The 24,907-nt window shown below is 43.8% G+C and overlaps 1 protein-coding gene across 2 annotated transcripts in view; it reads left to right on the top strand.

Moving 5' to 3' along the window:
• Positions 1 to 7,083: 7,083 nt before the first annotated feature.
• The window catches only part of SLC35G1 (solute carrier family 35 member G1), a 34,042-nt gene continuing 16,218 nt past the window's right edge, over positions 7,084 to 24,907 (top strand). The window contains exon 1 of one of the 2 annotated variants that reach the window (XM_084845840.1): positions 7,084 to 7,424. In XM_084845840.1, the coding sequence (XP_084701966.1) occupies positions 7,142 to 7,424 (283 nt within the window). In that variant the 5' untranslated portion in view covers positions 7,084 to 7,141. The remainder of the gene's footprint in view (positions 7,425 to 24,907) is intronic. The other variant, XM_084845839.1, reaches the window with a different exon arrangement.

The raw sequence follows: 24,907 nt of genomic DNA, 5'->3' as shown, positions 1-24,907 counted from the left end.
ATTTTTTAAGTTAGAAATTTAGTATGTTAAGGGCGCAATCCTATTCAGATAGGCGGCCGCCTCTGAACTCAGAGGCAACCGCCTATCCAAAGCAGGGCAGGAGAAGCATGGAGGGGATCGTTCCCTCTGCGCTCCTCCTGCCCTGCATTTTCAGCTAGACAGCCGATTGTGGCTGTCTAGCCATGGGAGGGCGGAGCAGGGGAGGAGGCTGCTGTATGACACATTGGATGTGTTGTACAGGCATTTCCGCTCACCCCCCCAGAACGCCCCCCCCCTGGAACGCCCCTTTTTGGCCTCTCTGCACTCCTCTTGTGAGCACAGAGGACAGGGCTGTTCTGCGCTGCTTCTGAGGCAGCGTGGAAGTGGGGGGAGGTTGGTTCTCTGGGAACTGACCTCAGAGCGCGGGCTCCGAAGTCGGTTCCTGGAAAACCAGATATCCTATGGCCGTCTAGCCACTGTCTAGCAGCCATAGGATTACTCCCTCCAATTTAAATTTAAAAAATTGATTGAAATTTGTAAAATCCACTTTTAATTTTTTTTAATCATTGATGTTTATCCAGCCTGCTTACGATGAGATATGCATAGGACTGAACTGTAAATTATTAAATTAACCAAAATTATAAAGTAACTATATGAGATGACTTTTTATTGTAATGCATAATTAAAATTATTTTACAAAATCTGAAAAATGATATTTAAATTGGCAATAAGACAAGGAAAAGAAAGAAAGAAAGAAAGAAAGAACGAACGAACGAACGACAGTGAGGGAAATATTGCTAAAAACCTTGAAAATTAACAATACACATTTCTTTAAATACATCTGCCCAGGGTAGTGGCTGGATCATTAGACACCAACAGTGTAAAAGAATAGCTAAAGGAGGTTAGAGAGACTGTAGAACAGGGTACACAAGTTTTCTGAATTGGTCTTCACGGTGGAAGATGTTAGGCACACACACCTGAACCACTTTTTCAGAGAGAGCCTCTGAAGACAGAGTAAAAGGATGAAGTTTTAGGACTCAATGACAAATTATGAATTAACAAGTGACAGAGTCTGGACAACATGTACCTGAGAGTCCTTAGGAAGCTCAAATGTGAAATTGTTAATCTTTTAACCAAAATATGTCACCTCATCACTAAAATCCTCCTCCTTAGCAGGATGGGGAACATATTGTTTTATGTATTAATTATATGATTATATAATATAGTTGAGTATCGGACTTGTAGGATCAGGTTTTGCCCAGATTCTGACGATGCCATCTGGTGACTGGCCCATAAATTGGCATTAATTCCTAGTTTCATTTTTTTTCTTTAAAGCAAGTCATTAGCCCTTATAGAACCAGAGCGATAAGGCAAAATTTACAGGCAGCATTCTGCCCAGTCATTTTGTTAAAAATGAGCCTGTTCTAACCTTGTATTGTTGTAGTTGTTGAGGGAAATTACAGCTGTGACTGATATGTAAAAGAAAAGAAGTGGTGATATCAATAAGAAATGTACACTTTCGCAGTCCAGAGATGGAACTATATTTTGTCTAAAATAGCTGGAAAGTTAGAGTACAGGTTATCTATCTATCTATCTATCTATCTATCTATCTATGAAACAATATTATGAGTCTAAACAGTGCCTAAACAGTGCAATTGATAAGTAAAAAATTCTGCAATCAATCAAAATGGACAGGTTTTTTCAATCATCTAATCAACAATAAAAATAAACATATTAAAAAATGTTTTCTTACCGTAACAAGTTAAGAGAAATTACTGCAATTTTAGTTTGGCAATATTCCTGTAAACCACATAAATACTAGTTGCTATGTACACTCATTATTGAGCAATCAGACCGATTGTTTAGCCAACAACATAATAGCAAGGAGAGACAAGAAGGCCTTCTTAAATGAACAATGCACAGAAATCGAGGAAAACAATAGAATGGGGAAGACTAGAGATGTTTTCAAGAAAATCGGAGATCTCAAGGGAACGTTTTGTGCAAAGACGAGCATGATAACAAAGAAGGCAGGGGCCTAACAGAAGCAGATGAGATTAAGAAGAGGTGGAAAGAATACACAGAGGAACTATACAGGAAGGATCTCAATGTCCCTGATAGCCATGATAGTGCGGTCACTGAACTTGAGCCGGATATCCTCGAGAGTGAAGTCAAGTGGGCCTTAGGAAGCATTACTAACAACAAAGCTAGCGGAGATGACAGTATTCCAGCTGAGCTATTTAAGATCCTAAAAGATGATGCTGTTAAAGTGCTGCACTCAATATGCCAACAAATTTGGAACACTCAACAGTGGCCACAAGACTGGAAAAGGTCAGTTTACATTCCAATTCCAAAGAAAGGCAATGCCAAAGAGTGTTCAAACTACCGTACAACTGCGCTCATTTCACATGTCATCAAGGTTACGCTCAAAATCCTACAAGCTAGGCTTCAGCAGTATGTGAACCGAGAACTACCAGAAGTACAAGCTGGGTTTCGAAGAGGCAGAGGAACTAGAGATCAAATCACCAACATTTGCTGGATCATGGAGAAAGCAAGAGAATTCCAGAAAAACGTCTATTTCTGCTTCATTGACTGCACTAAAGTCTTTGATTGTGTGGATCACAACAAACTGTGGCAAATTCTTAAAGAGATGGGAGTACCAGACGACCTTACCTGACTCCTGAGAATCCTGTACGAGGGTCAAAAAGCAACAGTAAGAACCGGACATGGAACAACCGATTGGTTCCAAATTGGGAAAGGAGTACGACAAGGCTGTATATTGTCGCCCTGCTTATTTAATTTATATGCAGAGTACATCATGGGAAACACCGGGTTGGATGAATCACAGGTCGGAATTAAGATTGCCGGGAGAATTCTCAACAACCTCAGATACACAGACGATACCATCCTAATGGCAGAAAGCGAAGAGGATCCTCTTGCTGAGGGTGAAAGTGGAGAGTGTAAAAGCTAGATTGAAACTCAACATTAAAAAAAGGAAGATCATGGCATCTGGCCCCATCACTTCCTGGCATATAGAAGGGGAAGAAATGGAAGCAGTGACAGATTTTATTTTCTTGGGCTCCAAGATCACCGCAGACAGTGACTGTAGCCATGAAATTAAAAGACGCTTGCTCCTTGGGAGGAAAGCTATGGCAAACCTAGACAGCATAGTAAGAAGCAGAGACATCACCTTGCTGACAAAGGTTTGTATAATCAAAGCTATGGTTTTCCCAGTAGCAACGTATGGCTGTGAGAGCTGGACTTTAAGGAAGGCTGAGCGCCGAAGAATTGATGCTTTCGAACTGTGGTGCTGGAGAAGACTCTTACGAGTCCCCTGGACTGCAAGGAGGTCAAATCAGTCCATCCTAAAGGAAATCAACCCTGACTGCTTACTGGAAGGACAGATGCTGAAGCTCAAATATTTTGGCCACCTTATGCGAAGAGAACAGTCACTGGAAAAGACCCTGATGCCGGGAAAGATTAAAGGCAAAAGGAGAAGGGGATGGCAGAGGTTGAGATGGCTAGATAGCAGCACCGATGCAATGAATATGAACTTGAGCACACGCCGGGAGAGAGCGGAGGACAGGAAGGCCTGGCGTGCTATGGTCCATGGGGTCACGAAGAGTCGGACACGACTTAACGACAATATACAGCCTTGTCGTACTCCTTTCCCAATTTGGAACCAATCGGTTGTTCCATGTCCGGTTCTTACTGTTGCTTCTTGACCCTCGTACAGGTTTCTCAGGAGGCAGGTAAGATGGTCTGGTACTCCCATCTCTTTAAGAATTGGCCAGAGTTTGTTGTGATCCACACAATCAAAGGCTTTAGTGCAGTCAATGAAGCAGAAATAGACGTTTTTCTGGAATTCTCTTGCTTTCTCCATGATCCAGTGAATGTTGGCGATTTGATCTCTAGTTCCTCTGCCTCTTCGAAACCCAGCTTGTACTTCAGTAGTTCTCAGTTCACATACTGCTGAAGCCTAGCTTGTAGGATTTTGAGCATCACCTTGCTGGCATGTGAAATGAGCGCAATCGTGCAGTAGTTTGAACACTCTTTGGCACTGCCCTTCTTTGGAATTAGAATGTAAACTGACCTTTTCCAGTCTTGTGGCCACTGTTGAGTGTTCCAAATTTGTTGGCATATTGTGTGCAGCACTTTACCAGCATCATCTTTTAGGATCTTAAATAGCTCAGCTGGAATACTGTCATCTCCGCTAGCTTTGTTGTTAGTAACGCTTCCTAAGGCCCACTTGACTTCACTCTCGAGGATGTCCGGCTCAAGTTCAGTGAGCGCACTATCATGGCTATCAGGGACATTGAGATCCTTCCTGTATAGTTCCTCTGTGTATTCTTTCCCCCTCTTCTTAATCTCATCTGCTTCTGTTAGGTCCCTGCCGCCTTTGTCCTTTATCATGCCCGTCTTTGCATAAAACGTTCCCTTGAGAGCTCCAATTTTCTTGAAGAGATCTCTAGTCTTTCCCATTCTGTTGTTTTCCTCGATTTCTTGGCATTGTTCATTTAAGACGGCCTTCTTGTCTCTCCTTGCTATTCTCTGGAACTCTGCATTCAGTTGGGTATATCTTCCCCTTTCTCCCTTGCTTTTCGCTTCCCTTCTTTCCTCAGCGACTTGTAAAGCCTCATCAGACAGCCGCTTTGCTTTCTTGCATTTCTTTTTCTTTGGGATGGATTGAGTTGCTGCCTCCTGAACAATGTTACGGACCTCCGTCCATAGTTCCTCAGGCACTCTGTCTATCAGGTCTAATCCCTTCAATCTATTCCTCACCTGCACTGTATATTCATAAGGGATATGATTTAGGTCATACCTAGGGATGTCAGAGAATTCCGCCACGGATCTCGGTGAGGCCGAATGCCAGTGCATTCGGCCCCCCGAAATCCGTGGCGGAACGAAGCCCCCCCGCCCCGTGAAAGGCGCGCGAAACGGGACACCTACCTGCTGCCGTTCGTGCTGACTTGCAAATGGTGGCCGCAGCCGCCATTCGCTTCATCACTATAGCCATGATAGGCTATGTAAATACGTACGTAGCCTACCACGGCTAACACAGGGACGCCATTTGTTTCCCTGCGGAAGCCGTGATAGGCTGCATAAGTATTTACGTAGCCTATCACGGCAAAAAAAAGGGAACGCAAATGGCGGTGGCTATGGTGACCGCCATTTGCTTTCCCTTTTTTTTTTTGGCCGTGATAGCCTATGTAAATATTTACGTAGGCTATTACGGCAAAATACAGGGACGCAAATGGCGGCGGCTATGGCAGCCGCCATTTGCGTCCCTGCAGGCTGCCAAGCGGCCGGATGTCCGGCTGCGGGCCGCCCCAGCCGGCAGCTCTGCAGAATCGCCACGGAGTGGAGCCGGCAGGAGAGAATTTCGGGGGGAGGGACGGAGCGCCTCCCCCCCACTGCGAATGTCACCCTTCGAAAAGGTAAGTGACTTTTGTACATCCCTAGTCATACCTGAATGGTTTAGTGGTTTCCCCTACGTTCTTCAGTTTAAGTCGAAATTTTGCAAGAAGCAGCTCATGATCTGAGCCACAGTCAGCTCCAGGTCTTGTTTTTACTGACCATATAGAGCTTCTCCATCTTTGGCTGCAAAGGACATAATAAATCTGATTTCGATATTGATCATCTGGTGATGTCCATGTGTAGAGTCGCCTCTTGTGCTGTTGGAAAAGAGTCTTTGATCAACGTGTTCTCTTGGCAAAACTCTATTAGCCTTTGTCCTGCTTCATTTTGTACACCAAGGCCATGCCTGCCTGTTATCCCGGTGATTTCTTGATTTCCTACTTCAGCATTCCAATCCCCTATGATGAAGAGGACATCTTTTTTTGGTGTTAGTTCCAGAAGGTGTTGTAGGTCTTCATAGAACCGATCAACCTCAGCTTCTTCAGCCTCAGTGGTTGGGACATAGACTTGAATTACTGTGATGTTGAATGGTTTGCCTTGGATTCGTACTGAGATTATTCTATCGTTTTTGAGATTGTACCCAACAACTGCTTTTCCCACCCTTTTGTTGACTATGAGTGCTACTCCATTTCTTCTAAGGGATTCTTGCCCACAGTAGTAGATATAATGGTCACCTGAATTAAATTTGCCCATGCTTGTCCATTTTAGTTCGCTGATTCTCAAGATGTCGATGTTCAGTCTTGCCATCTCATGTTTGACCACCTCCAGCTTACCTTGATTCATTGATCTGACATTCCAGGTTCCTAAACAATATTGTTCTTTACAGCATCAGACTTTCTTTTCACCACCAGACACATCCACAGCTGAGTGTCCTTTCGGCTTTGGCCCAGCCGCTTCACTCTTTGTGGCGCTACTTGGAAATTCCCTCTGCTCTTCCCCAGTAGTATATTGGACACCTTCCGACCTGAGGGGCTCATCTTCCGGCGTCATCTCTTTTAGCCTTGTGATACGTTCCATGGGGTTTTCTTGGCAAGAATACTGGAGTGGGTTGCCATTTCCTTCTCCAGTGGACCACATTTTGTCAGAACTCTCCGCCATGACCTGTCCGTCTTGGGTGGCCCTGTACGGCATAGCTTATGGCTTCACTGAGTTACGCAAACCCCTTCGCCACAACAAGGCAGTGATCCATGAAGGGGTCCTTTAAGGTAGGTCAGTATTATTAACCCCCATATTGCAAAATGGAGATTGAGAGTAAGTGGCTCGCCTAAGGCCACCTAGCCAGAGTTGAGATTTACAGCGGGGAATGTTTTGCTTCACAACTCTTAGCTAGCTAGTGCCACACATACGGAACATCTTTGGCCGGCACCCTGACTCGGCCGCAAGACATTTTTTTAGGCACAACGCGTCCTTTTCCCTCCACAAAGTATGATTTCATGGCACTGAACAGAAGGGCTGTAGTTCTCAGGCAATCCCAAAGAGGAAGATAGTCTCATTCCCATCTGGGGACTAAGAGGGGAAACCAACCCGGCTCTAAGAAGTCTTTGCGGGCGCCTCTTTCCTGCGGGAGCCGAGCTCACCCTGGGAAAAATAAAGCCCCTCCGAGGGGAAATCGGCCACCTCACCACAGGGACCGAAGCCGGCGGGCAAGGGGCGGTGCCAAGGCTGGTGTGCCCGCGCCTGCGCACTGAAGTTGCCGGCTTTCTCGCCGGACGGAGCAGTTCGAGGCAGGCGGAAAGCGGTCCTCCTCATGGTGCGGTATCGGAGCGGCGATGAGAGCGCCGCGGATCCCACCGGCGTCACGGCGGGAGGAGAGGAGGGACGATGGGAGGTGGAACAGGAGCTGCCCGGGGCCCAGGAAGAGGGCGCCGGCGGCGCCGGAGAGCAGCAGCAGCAGCAGCAGCAGCAGCCGCCCTGCCGCTGCCAGGTGCACGACATGGAAGCCGCGGACGCTGCCAAGCCCGGCGGCGACAGCGACAGTTCCTGCTCCTGCTGCCCCCGTGCAAGTTTCCCCTGGAGACGCGCGACGCCCGGTGGGTGAGGAGGGCGAGCGGCCGGCGGGGGGCCGGGCGGGCGGCCCCTTCGGGTGACATTGCCACGGTGGGCTCGCTCGCCCTTGGCGCTGCCCACCGTGGCGGCGCCTCCTGCGCGGGAGGGGTGGGGTGGCGGGCAGGGCAGGGCAGGGCACAACTTGTGCCCCCGGCCTCGACCTCGCAGGCGGAGGTGCGGAGAACTGGGCGATTCGGCGCTTTAGTGCTCCCTCAGGTCACGGCAAAGGTGAGGATGGGCCGTCTCTCCCCCCGGGCGGGGCGCTGCCCGCTTGGCCGTGCACCTCCCTCTGTGGCAAGCCGGCTCGCCTCACAAGTGGGGCGCCCCCAAGCCCTGCCTTTTAGTGTCTGTCAGAAATCATTTCCCTCACCCCTGAATACTTCACGTTAAACACAGCAACGACTTTAATTCTTGATCCCTCCATTCGTCTTAGTTATTTTATTATTGCTTTAGTTGTTCTGTCTGTTTATAAGACTCCTATATTGTACGCCCCACTTTGGGAAATACACATTCCTTTTTTGGTTCCATTTCTCCATATTTAAAAACCTTAAAGGCACAGATAGGACAATTCTAATCCATTTATTCTGCACTGATTAACCCAGAATACCCATCAACACAGATTAGTGTCCCTGCTCTGCAAAGAATGGTAAATTGAAAAGGTGAAGAGAAACCCTCCCTTTTACTTGCCTTTAACTCTTTGACTCAAGATCACTTCACATGGGTTACTTATTCCTTAATGTGCTTTAAGATTCTTAAAAGTATGGCTTTCTTCCACTGCTCCAGTGTAAAAAGAATTCTGTGTTTATTATTTTGAGTATGGAACAGGTGATCGTGCTTTAATTCTAAATTAATTACTATAGAGCATACGAACGTTAGCGTTGTGTATGTAAAACCTGATTATGAATATGATTTTATATTTATTAATAGATTTATAGTCTCACAAATTACTATAAAATTCAGACGTGAGGTTACTTCTTGTAAAGGGGAAATTTATCTGTAACTGTTAACTTGGCGGTCGTATACTGTGAGTCTCTGGACCTGATGTAGTGAAAAATATATTCTGGAACAAAGGGCACTAGATAATCTATCCTTACATCCTCTGTTGCTAATGTACACAATATATTAGATCAATATGTTTAACTTTTGATATGCTTATGTATGCTACTGTGGAAAAGCAAACTAATATTCCTTCAAAGTGCTTTATGAATATTATCTAATCATCCACTACTTGGAGCCTTAGGGGAGGCACAAAAGCATAACCTTGTGTTTTAAGGGGGTTCATCACACAGAGCTTTTATCCTGCTGTTGAGATGGCTCTGTCATGGAAGTTTGCAGGCTCTTTAGAAAATGCCATTACCCACCAGCGTGTCTCCCGTCATTTCTCCCAGCCTATCCCATGTTTACCCCCATCCCCAAAAATGTAGTATTTTTCCCAGACCACGGAACAGGAACGCCATGACCGCCACGTGACGTTCTCCCATGGCAGAAGAAACTGCTCTGTCTGCCTGCTGTGTGCATTTGTTTTGATTGCTGGGGGTACGGCCAGGATGACGGAAGCATTGAGGATGGGAGCGGGGTTGCAGGGAAGGAGACCCGAGCAGATTTGACAGGCGCAAGGGCAAGAATCGCTTGCCAGTTGCGTCTCCCACTTCTGCATTTCTCAGTCGGAGGGAGAAGAGGGTAAAATAAAATGCCTCACTGCAATGAAGGGAGACACATCTGATCCCCCACCCCACCAAGCTCAGAAGCAGTGTCCTCTGTTGTTTCAGAGTACCCTATTAAGTTCAGTGGGGCTTGCTCCCAAGTAAGTGTGCCCAGGATTGCAGACTTATACTGTGGTGTAATCTCTATTCAGAAGTAAGTCAGAGGTTTCCTTTGGGCTGCAAGAAAACAGTACAGCAGAAGTTAATCTACAAAAACAAGACTCCCCCCCCCCTTTGCACAGGGAGGGAGGAAGGCACTCCCTCAGTTCAAACCACATGGCTGCCGTGTAAAGAAGCCCTTGCTTATCCCGCAAAGAAACCGAAAGCAGGAAGCTCCAGAAAGGATATGGGTTTTTGTGGGGGGGGGTTGCGTAATGTAGAAACACCAGCCTAGCATTCCATGAGCTTTTAGTAGTAGTGCTTTCATCAAAAGCAATTACAGTGTGTAAAATTAAGCTTGCAGAGAAATCTGCTATGTTGAAGTTTTAATCCAAGTTTCTATGAGTTGGTAAGAAGTTACATGGCAAAGGATAGATCCTGAGGCATTATAGAACATGAATAATTAGTGCTGCCACCACTACCCCTTTCCTAAATCAAAAGAGTCATTCACATTACTTGGTAATTTTATTGACAGTCTTTGGAACACTACCCTGGCATTCAGTGTTTTGAAGTTTCTGTTCATCATGTAATGCTGTTGAATAGTTTGCAGGATTATCCCGTATATTAGGCCTAGTTCTCATGGAATATAATAAACCTGTGTCTGGGTTGTACCACTTTCGACTGCAGGTGGGTGGGGGCTTATATGATTGAATGCTTCTCTATATCAAACTCCCTGTAGATAGACAAACATAAAAGTTGGGGCACAAATGCCCTTGTCTGTGTCATCTAATTTTCCATGTGTGAAAAATTCTTATTATTGTATGGAGAAATACACAGTCCTGTGAGCCCCCATGTATCTACAGCCTGAAGTGGTAGAACCCAGACACAGACTTGGCACCTCAGTAAGAACTAGGCCTTCGTTTCTTTAGCATAATTATGCAATCTACTTGAAAGAGTGCCTAATTTAATGCTCCTTCAAAGGGTAACATTGCTTCACTAGCATAGAAAAATGAACTGAAATCAGTTGCTTGCGTGCTATCCCTAATCCAGTTGCTGAATTTCAGATACCCTGGGTCAATATGCCAGATTTTGAACATTTTTAAAGCAAACGTGATCCCAGTGTTAACAATTCGGTGCAGAAATTTGGGGATACACACATCTCGCCAAAATTGAAAGAGTTCAAAATTGTTTTCTCAGTATGGTCCTAGGGGTTTCAAAACCTACTCCAGCTTATTTACTTAGAGCTGAGCTGGGGATAGGAACGATGACTGGTTTAATTTATGTCAGGATGGCAAATTATTGGGGAAGAATAAACCAGTTGTTTGAAGCCAGACCAGCCAGCTTGTGTCTAGAGTAAGAGAGAGTAAGCAATCTGGATACTTCGTGATAGCAGAAAATCTCAAAATTACTTCAAAATTTGGGTTTCTCCTTATAGGCTTTAAATCCAAGGGGAAATGTTCCTAGAAACAGCTTTAAGAAAAAGTTTTGGATGTTGGCACACAGTCTGATATAGCCTACCTTACATCCTCTAGAATAGCTAGGTGGTTGGAAGGTACCAAACATCAGCAACAATATGAAGGATACCTCTTACCCCCATGACAATGGAATATTGAAGGGCTTTCATGTGATTGCGCTTTGAACAAATGGACTGTATGATGAAATCTGGTAGATTTCATGGTATACTGGTCCAAGACTGATTGTGTGTTCATGTGAAACCAGTTTTGGAGGTTTTGGCATATTATATCCTTGAATGTCAATTATACATAGACATTAGAGACAATGTTGGGATGTAAAAAGGAAACTCCCCTTCATGGATCACTGCCTTGTTGTGGCGAAGGGGCTTGCATAACTCAGTGAAGCCATAAGCTATGCCGTGCAGGGCCACCCAAGACGGACAGGTCATGGTGGAGAGTTCTGACAAAATGTGGTCCACTGGAGAAGGAAATGGTAACCCACTCCAGTATTCTTGCCAAGAAAACCCCATGGGACATATCACAAGGCTAAAAGAGATGACGCTGGAAGATGAGCCCCTCAGGTCGGAAGGTGTCCAATATATTACTGGGGAAGAGCAGAGGGAATTTCCAAGTAGCGCCAGAAAGAGTGATGCGGCTGGGCCAAAGCCGAAAGGACACTCAGCTGTGGATGTGTCTGGTGGTGAAAAGAAAGTCCGATGCTGTAAAGAACAATATTGTTTAGGAACCTGGAATGTCAGATCAATGAATCAAGGTAAGCTGGAGGTGGTCAAACATGAGATGGCAAGACTGAACATCGACATCTTGAGAATCAGCGAACTAAAATGGACAAGCATGGGCAAATTTAATTCAGGTGACCATTATATCTACTACTGGGGGCAAGAATCCCTTAGAAGAAATGGAGTAGCACTCATAGTCAACAAAAGGGTGGGAAAAGCAGTTGTGGGGTTCAATCTCAAAAACGATAGAATAATCTCAGTACGAATCCAAGGCAAACCATTCAACATCACAGTAATTCAAGTCTATGTCCCAACCACTGAGGCTGAAGAAGCTGAGGTTGATCGGTTCTATGAAGACCTACAACACCTTCTGGAACTAACACCAAAAAAAGATGTCCTCTTCATCATAGGGGATTGGAATGCTGAAGTAGGAAATCAAGAAATCACCGGGATAACAGGCAAGCATGGCCTTGGTGTACAAAATGAAGCAGGACAAAGGCTAATAGAGTTTTGCCAAGAGAACACGTTGATCAAAGACTCTTTTCCAACAGCACAAGAGGCGACTCTACACATGGACATCACCAGATGATCAATATCGAAATCAGATTGATTATGTCCTTTGCAGCCAAAGATGGAGAAGCTCTATATGGTCAGTAAAAACAAGACCTGGAGCTGACTGTGGCTCAGATCATGAGCTGCTTCTTGCAAAATTTCGACTTAAACTGAAGAACGTAGGGGAAACCACTAAACCATTCAGGTATGACTAGGGATGTACAAAAGTCACTTACCTTTTCGAAGGGTGACATTCGCAGTGGGGGGGAGGCGCTCCGTCCCTCCCCCCGAAATTCTCTCCTGCCGGCTCCACTCCGTGGCGATTCTGCAGAGCTGCCGGCTGGGGCGGCCCGCAGCCGGACATCCGGCCGCTTGGCAGCCTGCAGGGACGCAAATGGCGGCTGACATAGCCGCCGCCATTTGCATCCCTGTATTTTGCCGTAATAGCCTACGTAAATATTTACGTAGGCTATCATGGCCAAAAAAAAAAAAGGGAAAGCAAATGGCGGCCACCATAGCCACCGCCATTTGCGTTCCCTTTTTTTTGCCGTGATAGGCTACGTAAATACTTATGCAGCCTATCACGGCTTCCGCAGGGAAACAAATGGCGTCCCTGTGTTAGCCGTGGTAGGCTACGTACATATTTACATAGCCTATCATGGCTATAGTGATGAAGCGAATGGCGGCTGCGGCCACCATTTGCAAGTCAGCACGAACGGCAGCAGGTAGGTGTCCCGTTTCGCGCGCCTTTCACGGGGCGGGGGGGCTTCGTTCCGCCACGCGTTTCGGGGGGCCGAATGCACTGGCATTCGGCCTCACCGAGATCCGTGGCGGAATTCTCTGACATCCCTAGGTATGACCTAAATCATATCCCTTATGAATATACAGTGCAGGTGAGGAATAGATTGAAGGGATTAGACCTGATAGACAGAGTGCCTGAGGAACTATGGACGGAGGTCCGTAACATTGTTCAGGAGGCAGCAACTCAATCCATCCCAAAGAAAGTTCTATGAAGTTCTACAACACCTTCTGGAACTAACACCAAAAGAAGATGTCCTCTTCATCATAGGGGATTGGAATGCTAAAGTAGGAACTCAAGAAATCACCGGGATAACAGGCAAGCATGGCCTTGGTGTACAAAATGAAGCAGGACAAAGGCTAATAGAGTTTTGCCAAGAGAACACGCTGATCACACCAAACACTCTTTTCCAACAGCACAAGGGGCGACTCTACACATGGACATCACCAGATGATCAATATCGAAATCAGATTGATTATGTCCTTTGCAGCCAAAGATGGAGAAGCTCTGTACAGTCAGTCAAAACAAGACCTGGAGCTGACTGTGGCTCAGATCATGAGCTTCTTGTTGCAAAATTTCGGCTTAAACTGAAGAACGTAGGGGAAACCACTAAACCATTCAGGTATGACCTAAATCATATCCCTTATGAATATACAGTGGAGGTGAGGAATAGATTTCAGGGATTAGACCTGATAGACAGAGTGCCTGAGGAACTATGGATGGAGGTCCGTAACATTGTTCAGGAGGCAACAACTCAATCCATCCCAAAGAAAAAGAAATGCAAGAAAGCAAAGTGGCTGTCTGATGAGGCTTTACAAGTAGCTGAGGAAAGAAGGGAAGCGAAAAGCAAGGGAGAAAGGGGAAGATATACCCAACTGAATGCAGATTTCCAGAGAATAGCAAGGAGAGACAAGAAGGCCTTCTTAAATGAACAATGCCAAGAAATCGAGGAAAACAACAGAATGGGAAAGACTAGAGATCTCTTCAAGAAAATTGGAGCTCTCAAGGGAACGTTTTATGCAAAGACGGGCATGATAAAGGACAAAGAAGGCAGGGACCTAACAGAAGCAGATGAGATTAAGAAGAAGTGGAAAGAATACACAGAAGAACTATACAGGAAAGATCTGAATGTCCCTGATAGCCATGATAGTGCGCTCACTGAACTTGAGCCGGACATCCTAGAGAGTGAAGTCAAGTGGGCCTTAGGAAGCATTACTAACTACAAAGCTAGCGGAGATGACAGTATTCCAGCTGAGCTATTGAAAATCCTAAAAGATGATGCTGTTAAAGTGCTGCATTCAATATGCCAACACATTTGGAACACTCAACAGTGGCCACAAGACTGGAAAAGGTCAGTTTACATTCCAATTCCAAAGAAGGGCAATGCCAAAGAGTGTTCAAACTACCATACAATTGCGCTCATTTCACGTACCAGCAAGGTGATGCTCAAAATCCTACAAGCTAGGCTTCAGCAGTATGTGAACCGAGAACTACCGGAAGTACAAGCTGGGTTTCAAAGAGGCAGAGGAACTAGAGATCAAATCACCAACATTTGCTGGATCATGGAGAAAGCAAGAGAATTCCAGAAAAACGTCTATTTCTGCTTCATTGACTATGCTAAAGCCTTGGATTGTGTGGATCACAACAAACTCTGGCCAATTCTTAAAGTGATGGGAGTACCAGACCACCTTACCTGTCTCCTGAGAAACCTGTACGAGGCTCAAGAAGCAACAGTAAGAACCGGACATGGAACAACCGATTGGTTCCAAATTGGGAAAGGAGTACGACAAGGCTGTATATTGTCACCCTGCTTATTGAACTTATATGCAGAGTACTTCATGAGAAACGCCAGGTTGGATGAATCACAGGTCGGAATTAAGATTGCCGGGAGAATTCTCAACAAGCTCAGATACGCAGACGATACCACCCTAATGGCAGAAAGCGAAGAGGATCTCAAGAGCCTCTTGTTGAGGGTGAAAGTGGAGAGTGTAAAAGCTGGTTTGAAACTCAACATTAAAAAAACTAAGATCATGGCATCTGGCCCCATCACTTCCTGGCATATAGAAGGGGAAGAAATGGAAGCAGTGACAGATTTTATTTCCTTGGGCTCCAAGATCACTGCAGACAGTGACTGTAGCCATGAAATTAAAAGACGCTTGCTCCTTGGGGTGAAAGCTATGGCAAACCTAGACAGCATTGTAAGAAGCAGAGGCATTACCTTGCCGACAAAGGTTCGTATAATCAAAGCTATGGTTTTCCCAGTAGCAACGTATGGCTGTGAGAGCTGGACTATAAGGAAGGCTGAGCGCCGAAGAATCGATGCTTTCGAACTGTGGTGCTGGAGAAGACTCTTCCGAGTCCCCTGGACTGCAAGGAGGTCAAATTAGTCCATCCAAAGGAAATCAACCCTGAGTGCTCATTGGAAGGACAGATACTGAAGGTGAAACTCAAATATTTTGGCCACCTGATGTGAAGAGAATAGTCAATGGAAAAGACCCTGATGCTGGGAAAGATTGAAGGCAAAAGGAGAAGGGGACAGCAGAGGATGAGATGGCTAGATAGCATCACCGATGCAATGAATATGGACTTGAGCACACTCCGGGAGACAGCGCAGGACAGGAAGGCCTGGCATGCTATGGTCCATGGGGTCACGAAGAGTCGGACACGACTGAACGACTGAACAACAAACAAAAGAGGAAACTGGGTTTTCTGCTATAAGCAACTAGCCAGTATTTGGTCTGGAGGGTTGCTTCTTTCACGGTAAAGGCTGCTAAATGTAGGGAGAAGTAGGTAGACCCCATTGCTGTGAATTGCCTGCGAGATTCCGAAATATGAGAAATGCGTTCTGGTATAAGTTTATAACGTTATGTATTTTATAAGTAAATCTTGTTATTTTAGGAATATGTGTTAAGTTTAATAATTTTAATGACTAATTCTAACTAGTGATTATTGTATTTTTATGTAAGTTTATACACAAGAGTCCTCACCAGATAATTGGCTAGTTGTCTATTTGTGGACCACACCCTAATGTCTGCCCATCTCTACAGCAGGAGATAGTGTTGTGTTCATACAAACATATGAAACTGCTTGCTATTTTAAGAATGTGATTTGACCTTAACAATTTTAACAACTAATTTTAATTGTTGATTATTGTATTGTTATGTAAGTTTATGTAATTTGTTACTTGGTTTTGTGCTACTATGGTCTAAGAACTAATGTAATAAATGATATTCATTCATAGCATAATTATGTAAACAACTTGAAAGAGGGCCTAATTTAATGCTCCTTTAAGGGGTAACATTGCTTCACTAGCATCCACATCACTTTGTTCTTCATTTTCCTCTAGAACTAAAAATGTGTCATCCAGTTGTTCTGTTTCCTTTGTGAAACAGAAATGGAAGGAATTTGTGCTTAGATAGTATTCTGTGTATTTATTCATATACAATGGTTTACATGCCATTATATGTTCTATAGGCATATAAATTTAGAAAATAAGAGTTTGGCTTGGGGTTGGTTCAAATGTTTACAACCTCCCCAGCCTATCGCCAGAACTTTTGTGCTGAGGAATACTAAGGGTATGGGGGCAATAGGGTATGTGGGAGGGGAGAATCAGTGTAGGAAAACTAGAGCCTAATATATGTCTTAATATTTTTACAGTTGTATAATGTGGTTGAAATCCTGTTTAATTTTTTGACTTAAATGTGCCTATTGCTTCTCAGTTATCTCCACAATTAAAAGTGATAGAGGGTTTTGTTTTTTTAATGCAAGCTGAAATTCCAAAGATCACCCTGATATATTCTTCAGGGGTTCGGGTTCCCCACAGCACCTTCAGCCCGCTGTGTTCTTTGCTCCACCTGAACATTGAAAATCTGTTTTTAGGATAAGGCTTCTCCAGCCTGAACCACTAAAAACTTAAAATCTTCACATCCAAAGGTTCCCAAGGAAACACAATTACTTGTTGTTGACAAATGAGCTCCACTGACTGGAAGCTCTTTTTGATGGCACTTCCATGGGGGTTATACTCGGGAGTAAAGAAGGGTTGAAAGTTGCTTGATAAAAGCTGCTACTTCTATGTAGAGATGATTCTCTGACATGACCCTTGTTTTCTCCATTTTCAGCATTAATTGTTCAGATGCAGTGTTAAGATTTCCCAAACCTGAATTGGTTATTGTATTTTATTCAAGGAATTTATATGCTGTATTTCAGGGCAAAACCCTCTCAAGGAGGTTTTCAAAAACTAATTAAATAACATAAAAATATAAAATACACAAAAACAATCTAAACTAAAACAGCAATAACATTCCCTTTTGCTTAAAAGAAGCTAATAAATACAAACCCAGGATCCTGTATAATCATGTAGATAACAATTGTGCCCAATTCTTTCAAATACAAGTAGGTGAATTTAAAAAAACCCCTAAATAATATACCAACAGGAATCTTGAAGAATGAACTATTTACCAACATATTACAGTATTATTTAACCAGAGAAACTTAAGACCTGGTTCGCACATAACATTAACCCATGGTTAATCCAGGGTATGTTGCCCTACCCAGGGTTTGTCTAGCAGACTATCGGAACAAATCACAGTTTGTTTTATCAAGCCCTGGGTTGCTTGTTTCCCTCCTTCTCCACTCACTCTCTCCCTGTATCCCAAATGCCTTTGCAGCACTGTAGTACTGGCATGTAGAATGGCTGGAATTTTTTTTACCACTCTTGTCCACTGCCCCTGGAGCCTGGTGAAACAATCCATGAAAAACCCACAGTTCTGGGTTCACATATAATGACAACCCATGGTTTAAACAATCCAGAGTTCACAAATCATAAGTTTTCTTTCTGGGTTGTTCATGATTAACAAACCATGGGCATCCCAACAACCCATGGGTTAGCATTATGTGTGAACCCAACCTAAATCTCTTGTTTGTGACTTTCCTGAAGGTAACAGGGGGTTTGTTGTTTATTCGTTCAGTCGCTTCCGTCTCTTCGTGAATTCATGGACCAGCCCACACCAGAGCTTCCTGTCAGCCGTTGCCACCCCCAGCTCCCCCAGGGTCAAGTCCGTCACCTCCAGAATACCATCTATCCATCTTGCCCTTGGTCGGCCCCTCTTCCTTTTACCTTCCACTTTCCCTAGCATCAGCATCTTCTCCAGGGTATCCTGTCTTTTCATTATGGCCAAAGTACTTCAGTTTTGCCTTTAATATCATTCCCTCAAATGAGCAGTCTGGCTTTATTTCCTGGAGTATGGACTGGTTGGATCTTCTTGCAGTCCAAGGCACTCTCAGAATTTTCCAGCAGCACCACTGTTCAAAAGCATCTATCTTCCTTCGCTCAGCCTTCCTTATGGTCCAGCTCTCGCAGCCATAGGTTACGACGGGGAATACCATTGCTTTAACTATGCGGACCTTTGTTGTCAGTGTGATGTCTCTGCTCTTAACTATTTTATCAAGATTTGTCATTGCTCTCCTCCAAGAAGTAAACGTCTTCTGATTTCCTGGCTGCAGTCAGCGTCTACAGTAATCTTTGCGCCTAGAAAGACAAAGTCTGTCACTGCCTCCACGTTTTCTCCCTCTATTTGCCAGTTATCAATCCAGCTGGTTGCCATAATCTTGGTTTTTTGAGGTTTAACTGCAACCCAGCTTTTGCACTTTCTTCTTTCACCTTCGTCATGAGGTTCCTCAGCTCTTCCTCGCTTTCAGCCATCAAAGTGGTATCATCTGCATATCAGAGATTGTTAATGTTTCTTCCAGTGATTTTAACTCCAGCCTTGGATTCATCAAGCCCAGCATGTCGCATGATGGGTTCTGCGTACAGGTTGAATAGGTAGGGTGAGAGTATACAACCCGGCCATACTCCTTTCCCAATCTTAAACCAGTCCGTTGTTCCGTGGTCTGTTGTTATCGTTGCTACTTGGTCGTTATACAGATTCCTCAGGAGGCAGACAAGATGACTTGGTATTTCCATCCCACCAAGAACTTGCCACAATTTGTTATGATCCACACCGTCAAAGGCTTTAGGGTAGTCAATAAAACAGAAATAGATGTTTTTCTGAAACTCCCTGGCTTTCTCCATTATCCAGCAGATATTGGCAATTTGGTCTCTAGTTCCTCTGGGGGTACCTGCTGCATATTTTGTGAGAAATGCAGGAAAATATCTTGCCATGAGAACATATTGACCTGGTTTGCATGACACAGTAGTGTTCAGAGGCAAATTAATGGTTAATTCATAAATTAAAATTTGGCAGTTAACCCACAATTTGCAGGGATGCATGCCATGCACAAGCCTCTTCCAGTTTGCAAAAACAACCTACAAGCACCTTGATCTTGGGTTGTTAGTGTGACGTCCAAACCCAGACACTTTGGGTTGTTTGTGGGTTAAACAACTCAATGTTAACCCATGATTTGTTCTTAGGGTAACTTTGGGTTGTTTAACCCACAAACAATTCAAAGTGTCTGAATTCAAATGTTGCACTAACAACCTATGAATAGGGTAGTCATAGTTTATCTCTGCAAACTGGAACTGGCTCGCGTGCAGCACATATCTCTGGCAATTATGGATTAATTAGCCCATGATTTGTTGCTGAATGTTGCCATGACATATGAACAGACTTATTTAAACTGAGGGGATCTCTTCTTGCCTTTCTACATAGCTAGATAAAACAGCTATGCACCTTCCCCCAGTTTAATATCAATACTCCACCGCCACCCTCTCATAATATGCACTGTCTAGCTTTGCTGTATAGTCTACAAAAGGCAGAGTGAGTGAACAAGCAGTACAGAAAGCATCTATTAATTACTATTTCAATTATCTTTGTTGGTCTTGTTCTTGAGAATGGAGCTGGCCAGAAAACAGAAATAAAGAAATGAAGTACTGATAAATTAATACTGTTTGTTAAAATTTTGTATATCCAGAGAAATTTTGGATGTCGCTGCTTCTTGTGCCATAACGCTGAAGACCTTTCTATCTATCACTGTTTTGTCAGTGCTGAACTGAAAGCCAATATGGTTTGAGAGGGGCAGCTGCTTGAAAAATAGAGGAATGTTATCTTATTCCTTTCTTACAAGTTTATATTGAAAGAACAGAGACTGCAAAGTGTGTAATACTTTGCTAATTGTTTTTTAAAAAAACAATGCAATAAGAAGCTCTTTTATTTCTATATTATTTACTTTGGCAGTCTGGAATACCAACATGGCTCTTTTTTAAAGTACCAATGAGTAGGATAACTTCCCTTTATAATCTTAAAGTATAATGTTTGTTCATAATACAAAGGTGCATTTCTTTTCAGACATTCATAACAGATCTTTTTAAAAACAGTAATAGTTTAAAAGAAATTGTTTATCATTTGTGAGATATATATATATATATAGAGAGAGAGAGAGAGAGAGAGAGAGAGACCGAGACAGAGACAGTTCAGTGTTGTATGAAATTATTGGAAGTTTAGCCTTATTGTTAATTAGATAACAAAGAACTACTTTAACAGCAGACTCCTAGTGCCATATGAGAATCTACTTTTGACAGTGCTCTCAGTTTCAAAAGTGTTTTATCATATGGCATTGGGAAGGAGGTTTTGGGCTTGCAGTTCTTTGGATCCTGGCCCACTTAGTAACTCCAATATTGAATTTGGCACCTTATTCTTCAGATGATCAAACAGACTACTATACAAAAAGTTGGTGTTCTGTTCTTCTTCACTCTATAGATCACCATGGCTTTGTATTTCTTCCATCAGCTGGAGCCCATTCTGAGTCTCCTTAGTTTAATCTAATATTTCAAATGAAAGGTTCCCATTAATGTGGATTTGTGTTGTATAATGTGAGCAAAATTGGCCAATAATATAATTAAGGGATCAAAATCTCTATCAGTCTGTAGTGACTAAATATCATGGGGCTTTGCTAAAAACTGTACTGCAAGTCAGAGGGGAAAATGAGGTGTTTGTTTTTAGAAGAATAATCTAGATTAAAAACCATTAAGATTAAACAGATGTGCATGCATTACCTCAAGCTGTAATATGCTTTGAGATTTAACTATTTTACCTTTTCTGAGCTAATGTGTTTCAGGTGCTCTGCTCTGGAGCTTCCCATTTTGATAAAGTATCCAAAAGAGAGTGGATAGCTATATTCTTAGGACACAGGCTTACCGTAAGAAAATCTTTGATGAGAGAAGAAGTTTAATTGTTGTTGTTCAGTCGTTAAGTTGTGTCCGACTCCTCGTGACCCCATGGACCATAGCACACCAGGCCTTCCTGTCCTCCGCTCTCTCCTGGAGTGTGCTCAAGTCCATATTCATTGCATCGGTGATGCTATCTAGCCATCTCATCTTCTGCCGTCCCCTTCTCCTTTTGCCTTCAGTCTTTCCCAGCATCAGGGTCTTTTCCAGTGACTTTTCTCTTCGCATTAGGTGGCCAAAAGCTTCAGCTTCAGTACTGAAAATATTGTATGTGTCTTAAGGAGAATGTATAATTCGTCTGGTCAGACTAAGGGCCAAATTACTTGTAATGGCAGCAATTTTTTAAACACAAGTTTGGCCTGTGAAGTGAGGTTGTGGTTTTTTTAAGGGCAAATGGGCATGGAGGAGGGTGCTTCTCCTGCTGCATTTTCTCCCAACTGGGCTTACTTCTGATATCAGAGTCTGATGTGATGGTGAGGAGTTTACCTTGTGGAAATGGGAGAGGGGTTAGGGCTCAGTAACACACACATACACACACACTATATGCCCCTTTTCACCTTAAAACACCCCCCCACCCCTGCTTTACATGCAGTTGACACAGACCTCCATTTGAGAAGACAGATCTATGTCTAGTAAAATTATCCACATCAAACTGTACAGTGTGTATGTAATACAAACTGTATCTTTAATACAGTAATCTGTGAACATTGGCCCAGTCAGGTTTCCCCAGACGTACGTGTGTGTGTGTGTGTGTATATGTGATGTCCACGTTTTGTATCTTGTCTGTGGAAATACTGGTGTAACATTAGTATTTCCTGAAGCAATTGTAATGTGTGGAGCTTCCGGGGGTGGGGAGACAGAAGAAAGGGCAGATCAAAGCAATTAATGCAAATAAACATGTTTGGATTTTTGATTGAGACTCCATGTTCACATGTAATGCTAAGTAGGATTTAGTATTACCTGCACAAGCCTCGGTCTCACGTGTGACCTCCTCCCCTCTCCTGGTCCTGCATGGCTAGGAAGACTCCTTCTGCTGAGTTTCATTTCCCCTGATTCCTGGGTTGTTATGTATGGACCAGGAATCATGGTTTAAAACAAACAAACAAACAAACTTTAGCTTGTTAAACAAGCCAGCAAAACAATCGAGGTTTTGTTGTTGGCTTGTTTAGTGGTTGTCTAGAGTTCATTTCAAACCATGATTCCTGTTTCGTATGTAATGACAAGCCAGGAATTGGGAAAGTCAAGCTAAACTCGTCAGGTGTTCTCCTTCCTGGCCATCTTCTGTGAGAAGATGGGAGGGGAAGAGAGGGGAGGGGGAAGTGTGAGAGTGCTTCACTTGAACTCACAGAAGCGCATGCACTTAACACTAATCCTGGCTTAGTGTTATATGAGAGCTGGATTGTCTAGGTAGGACTACAGTTAAAGAAAGGGTCCTTTAGACAGCTATATCCATGACTTCCATTAACAAGAATTAAACAAGCAAGAAAATAGGGAACATACAGTTAATACCAAATTGTTTTCCTGTGATGGTTCTTCAAGAACACCCATCATTTTTGATAACCTTATTTTTCAACTCTGTTTACGAGTGGCCATAAGATACTTTGTTCTTATTGTTAAGGGGACAGTCCTGTGGCCCCTAGACACTGTCTAGAGGGCCATAGGATGTTTCAGTTTCTGGGCTCCGAGGTTGGAACCAGGGCTCTGAGGTTGGAACCAGGGCTCCGAGGTTGGAACCAGCCCAGAAACTGTGCTCCCCCCCCCCCCCGGAGCCAGCATGGTTCTCTCCGTGCTGGCTATATCACCATGCCTGGAAACGGAGAGCGGAGACAGGGAAAAGGGGGCAGTCCCAGGGGTGGGGAGGAGAGGAAACCATGGAAGCTGTGTAATGCGTCTTCCTGTGTGCATCCCGGACTCCTTCCCTCCCGCCCCAAAGCTGTGGCTAGACAGGCAAAACCTCCTGCCTAGCCAAAAATGTAGGGTGGCCAGAGTACATAGGTGACGATCTCCATGCTTCAGCTGCCCTGCATTGGATATTTGGCGGCCTTTGACTTCGGAGGCTGCCGGCTATCTCAGTAGGATTGCACCCTTACATACACATTTATCTTCTAACAGTGTGTCAGCCAATATGATTATTTTCTTATAGTCCTGTTTATTTTCATTACTACTGGAATTTGCTGATGCAGTTGTCCACTGGATCCTCATTTTATTTTTCTTGATAATGTACTTCAGCCCTTCTTGTATTAAGGCTGCAATCCTATATGTGTGTACACTTACATGGGTATAAGTGCCATTCAAGTCAGTGGGATTTAGTGCCAAAAAGTCTGCTTAGGCAGTGTAGACCATAAAAGCGACACAGTTCCTGTCCAGAAGGTTGTACAGATAGATAAGGCAGGGATGGGGTGAGAAGTGACTTGCAAATGAGTAGGTGAGATATGAGGGTTGGGTGGCAGTGGGGCTACACATAAGATGAGACTAGAGCAATTCAGTAAAAGCTATTCTGAATAAGTAGGTATTTGGGGATCAAAAAGGGGAAGAGAGTTGGGAATGGAAACAGAAGCAGGAGGGGTATGGATCTAAGAGATCATGGCATGGAAGTAAGCCACTTCAGAGTTGTTATATTTTGGAGAGAGGAGGAATGGGGAGATAGAGCAGAGAGAATAAAATGGAAATTCTGAAGGAAAAAACCCCTTACATTGGGGCTGCTTGCATGTAATGGCGGCAAATCGTGGGTTACTTAATATTTGAACATCCATCCCCCAATCGGGGGTTGCTACATGACGTCTGAACCTGGACACTAGGGGTTCGGATGATCATGGGGCGAAATAACCCATTTTAGGTTCTTCCCCTGCCTCCATGTGTACTACATGCATGACTGTAATTTGCATAATTACCTGCAGTGCAGCGCGGGTTGCTATATCATCCGAACCTGGTGCGTGGACTGATAGGGATAGTTTCTTACCCATGCCACAACCCATGGCTTGCGGTAGGGGTTGTGGGGTGGGTGAAAAGCCCACCATGCACTGGGTTCGGACAACACTGCATCTCAGGTAACAGTATTGCAGTCATACATATTGGGGCGTGGGAAGAAGCCACGATGGGTGGCTTCTTCCCACGCGAAGAAGCGATCATCCAAACACGGCCTATAAGTTAATCATGGGTTAAACAACCCACAGTTAACCTAACTCCTAATTGTAGGTTACCTGTGGTTTGTTTAACCCACAATGAATCTATGATCCGGACATCATGTTGCAACTCTAGATCAGTGCAATTGGAGGTTGAATATCAAAATGGCCGTGAAATGACCCAGGCCATACCGCCCAAATCATGGGTTAATTAATTCACGATTTGCTGCTGTTATGTGCGATCCAGGTCTATTCCCAGGCATTTGACAGCATATGATGGGGCTCGTTAATGTTAGTTGTTTTATCAGGACCTGTGTTTTATTGTTAATTAGTTTTACTTGTTTTAAACTATTTTAAATTTGTGTATGTTCAAGGTTTTATATTATGTTTTATCATGTTGCATTTTAGGGTCTTAATTTTTGTGAACTACCCAGAGAGCTTTAGCTTTTGGACAGTATAGAAATGCAATAAATAAAGGAATGAATGAAATGAACATGGGGTATCTAGCTGACCCTGGTAAAATTATGACTGATTCCTTATACCAAGCACATTTGCTCCTTAATCTTAACCTCCTCAGTGTGTCCAATGATATAAGATTCATGCCCTTTCAAAACTGAAAGTTTGCTGCAACTTGAAAGCTGATTTTAGCAGCCAATCTCCTGGGACCAAGACGGTCAAAACATATTTATGTATTCTGCCACCTTGGATTCACAGCTGTTGAATGTTAGAAAACATTGATTCTCAGCTTTTGGATTGTGATTCCAAGTTGCCTAGCAACTGACAGTGCCCTTCCAAACCACTGTTTCTTCCCCAAGAGTCCACAGCATCTATTGCTTCTCT

This window comes from Heloderma suspectum, chromosome 3 (genome assembly GCF_057233095.1).
Source record: "Heloderma suspectum isolate Gila_16-S chromosome 3, 16-S_ref, whole genome shotgun sequence".
NCBI classification, from domain to species: domain Eukaryota; kingdom Metazoa; phylum Chordata; class Lepidosauria; order Squamata; family Helodermatidae; genus Heloderma; species Heloderma suspectum.
This window is presented reverse-complemented; position numbering and strand designations above follow the sequence as displayed.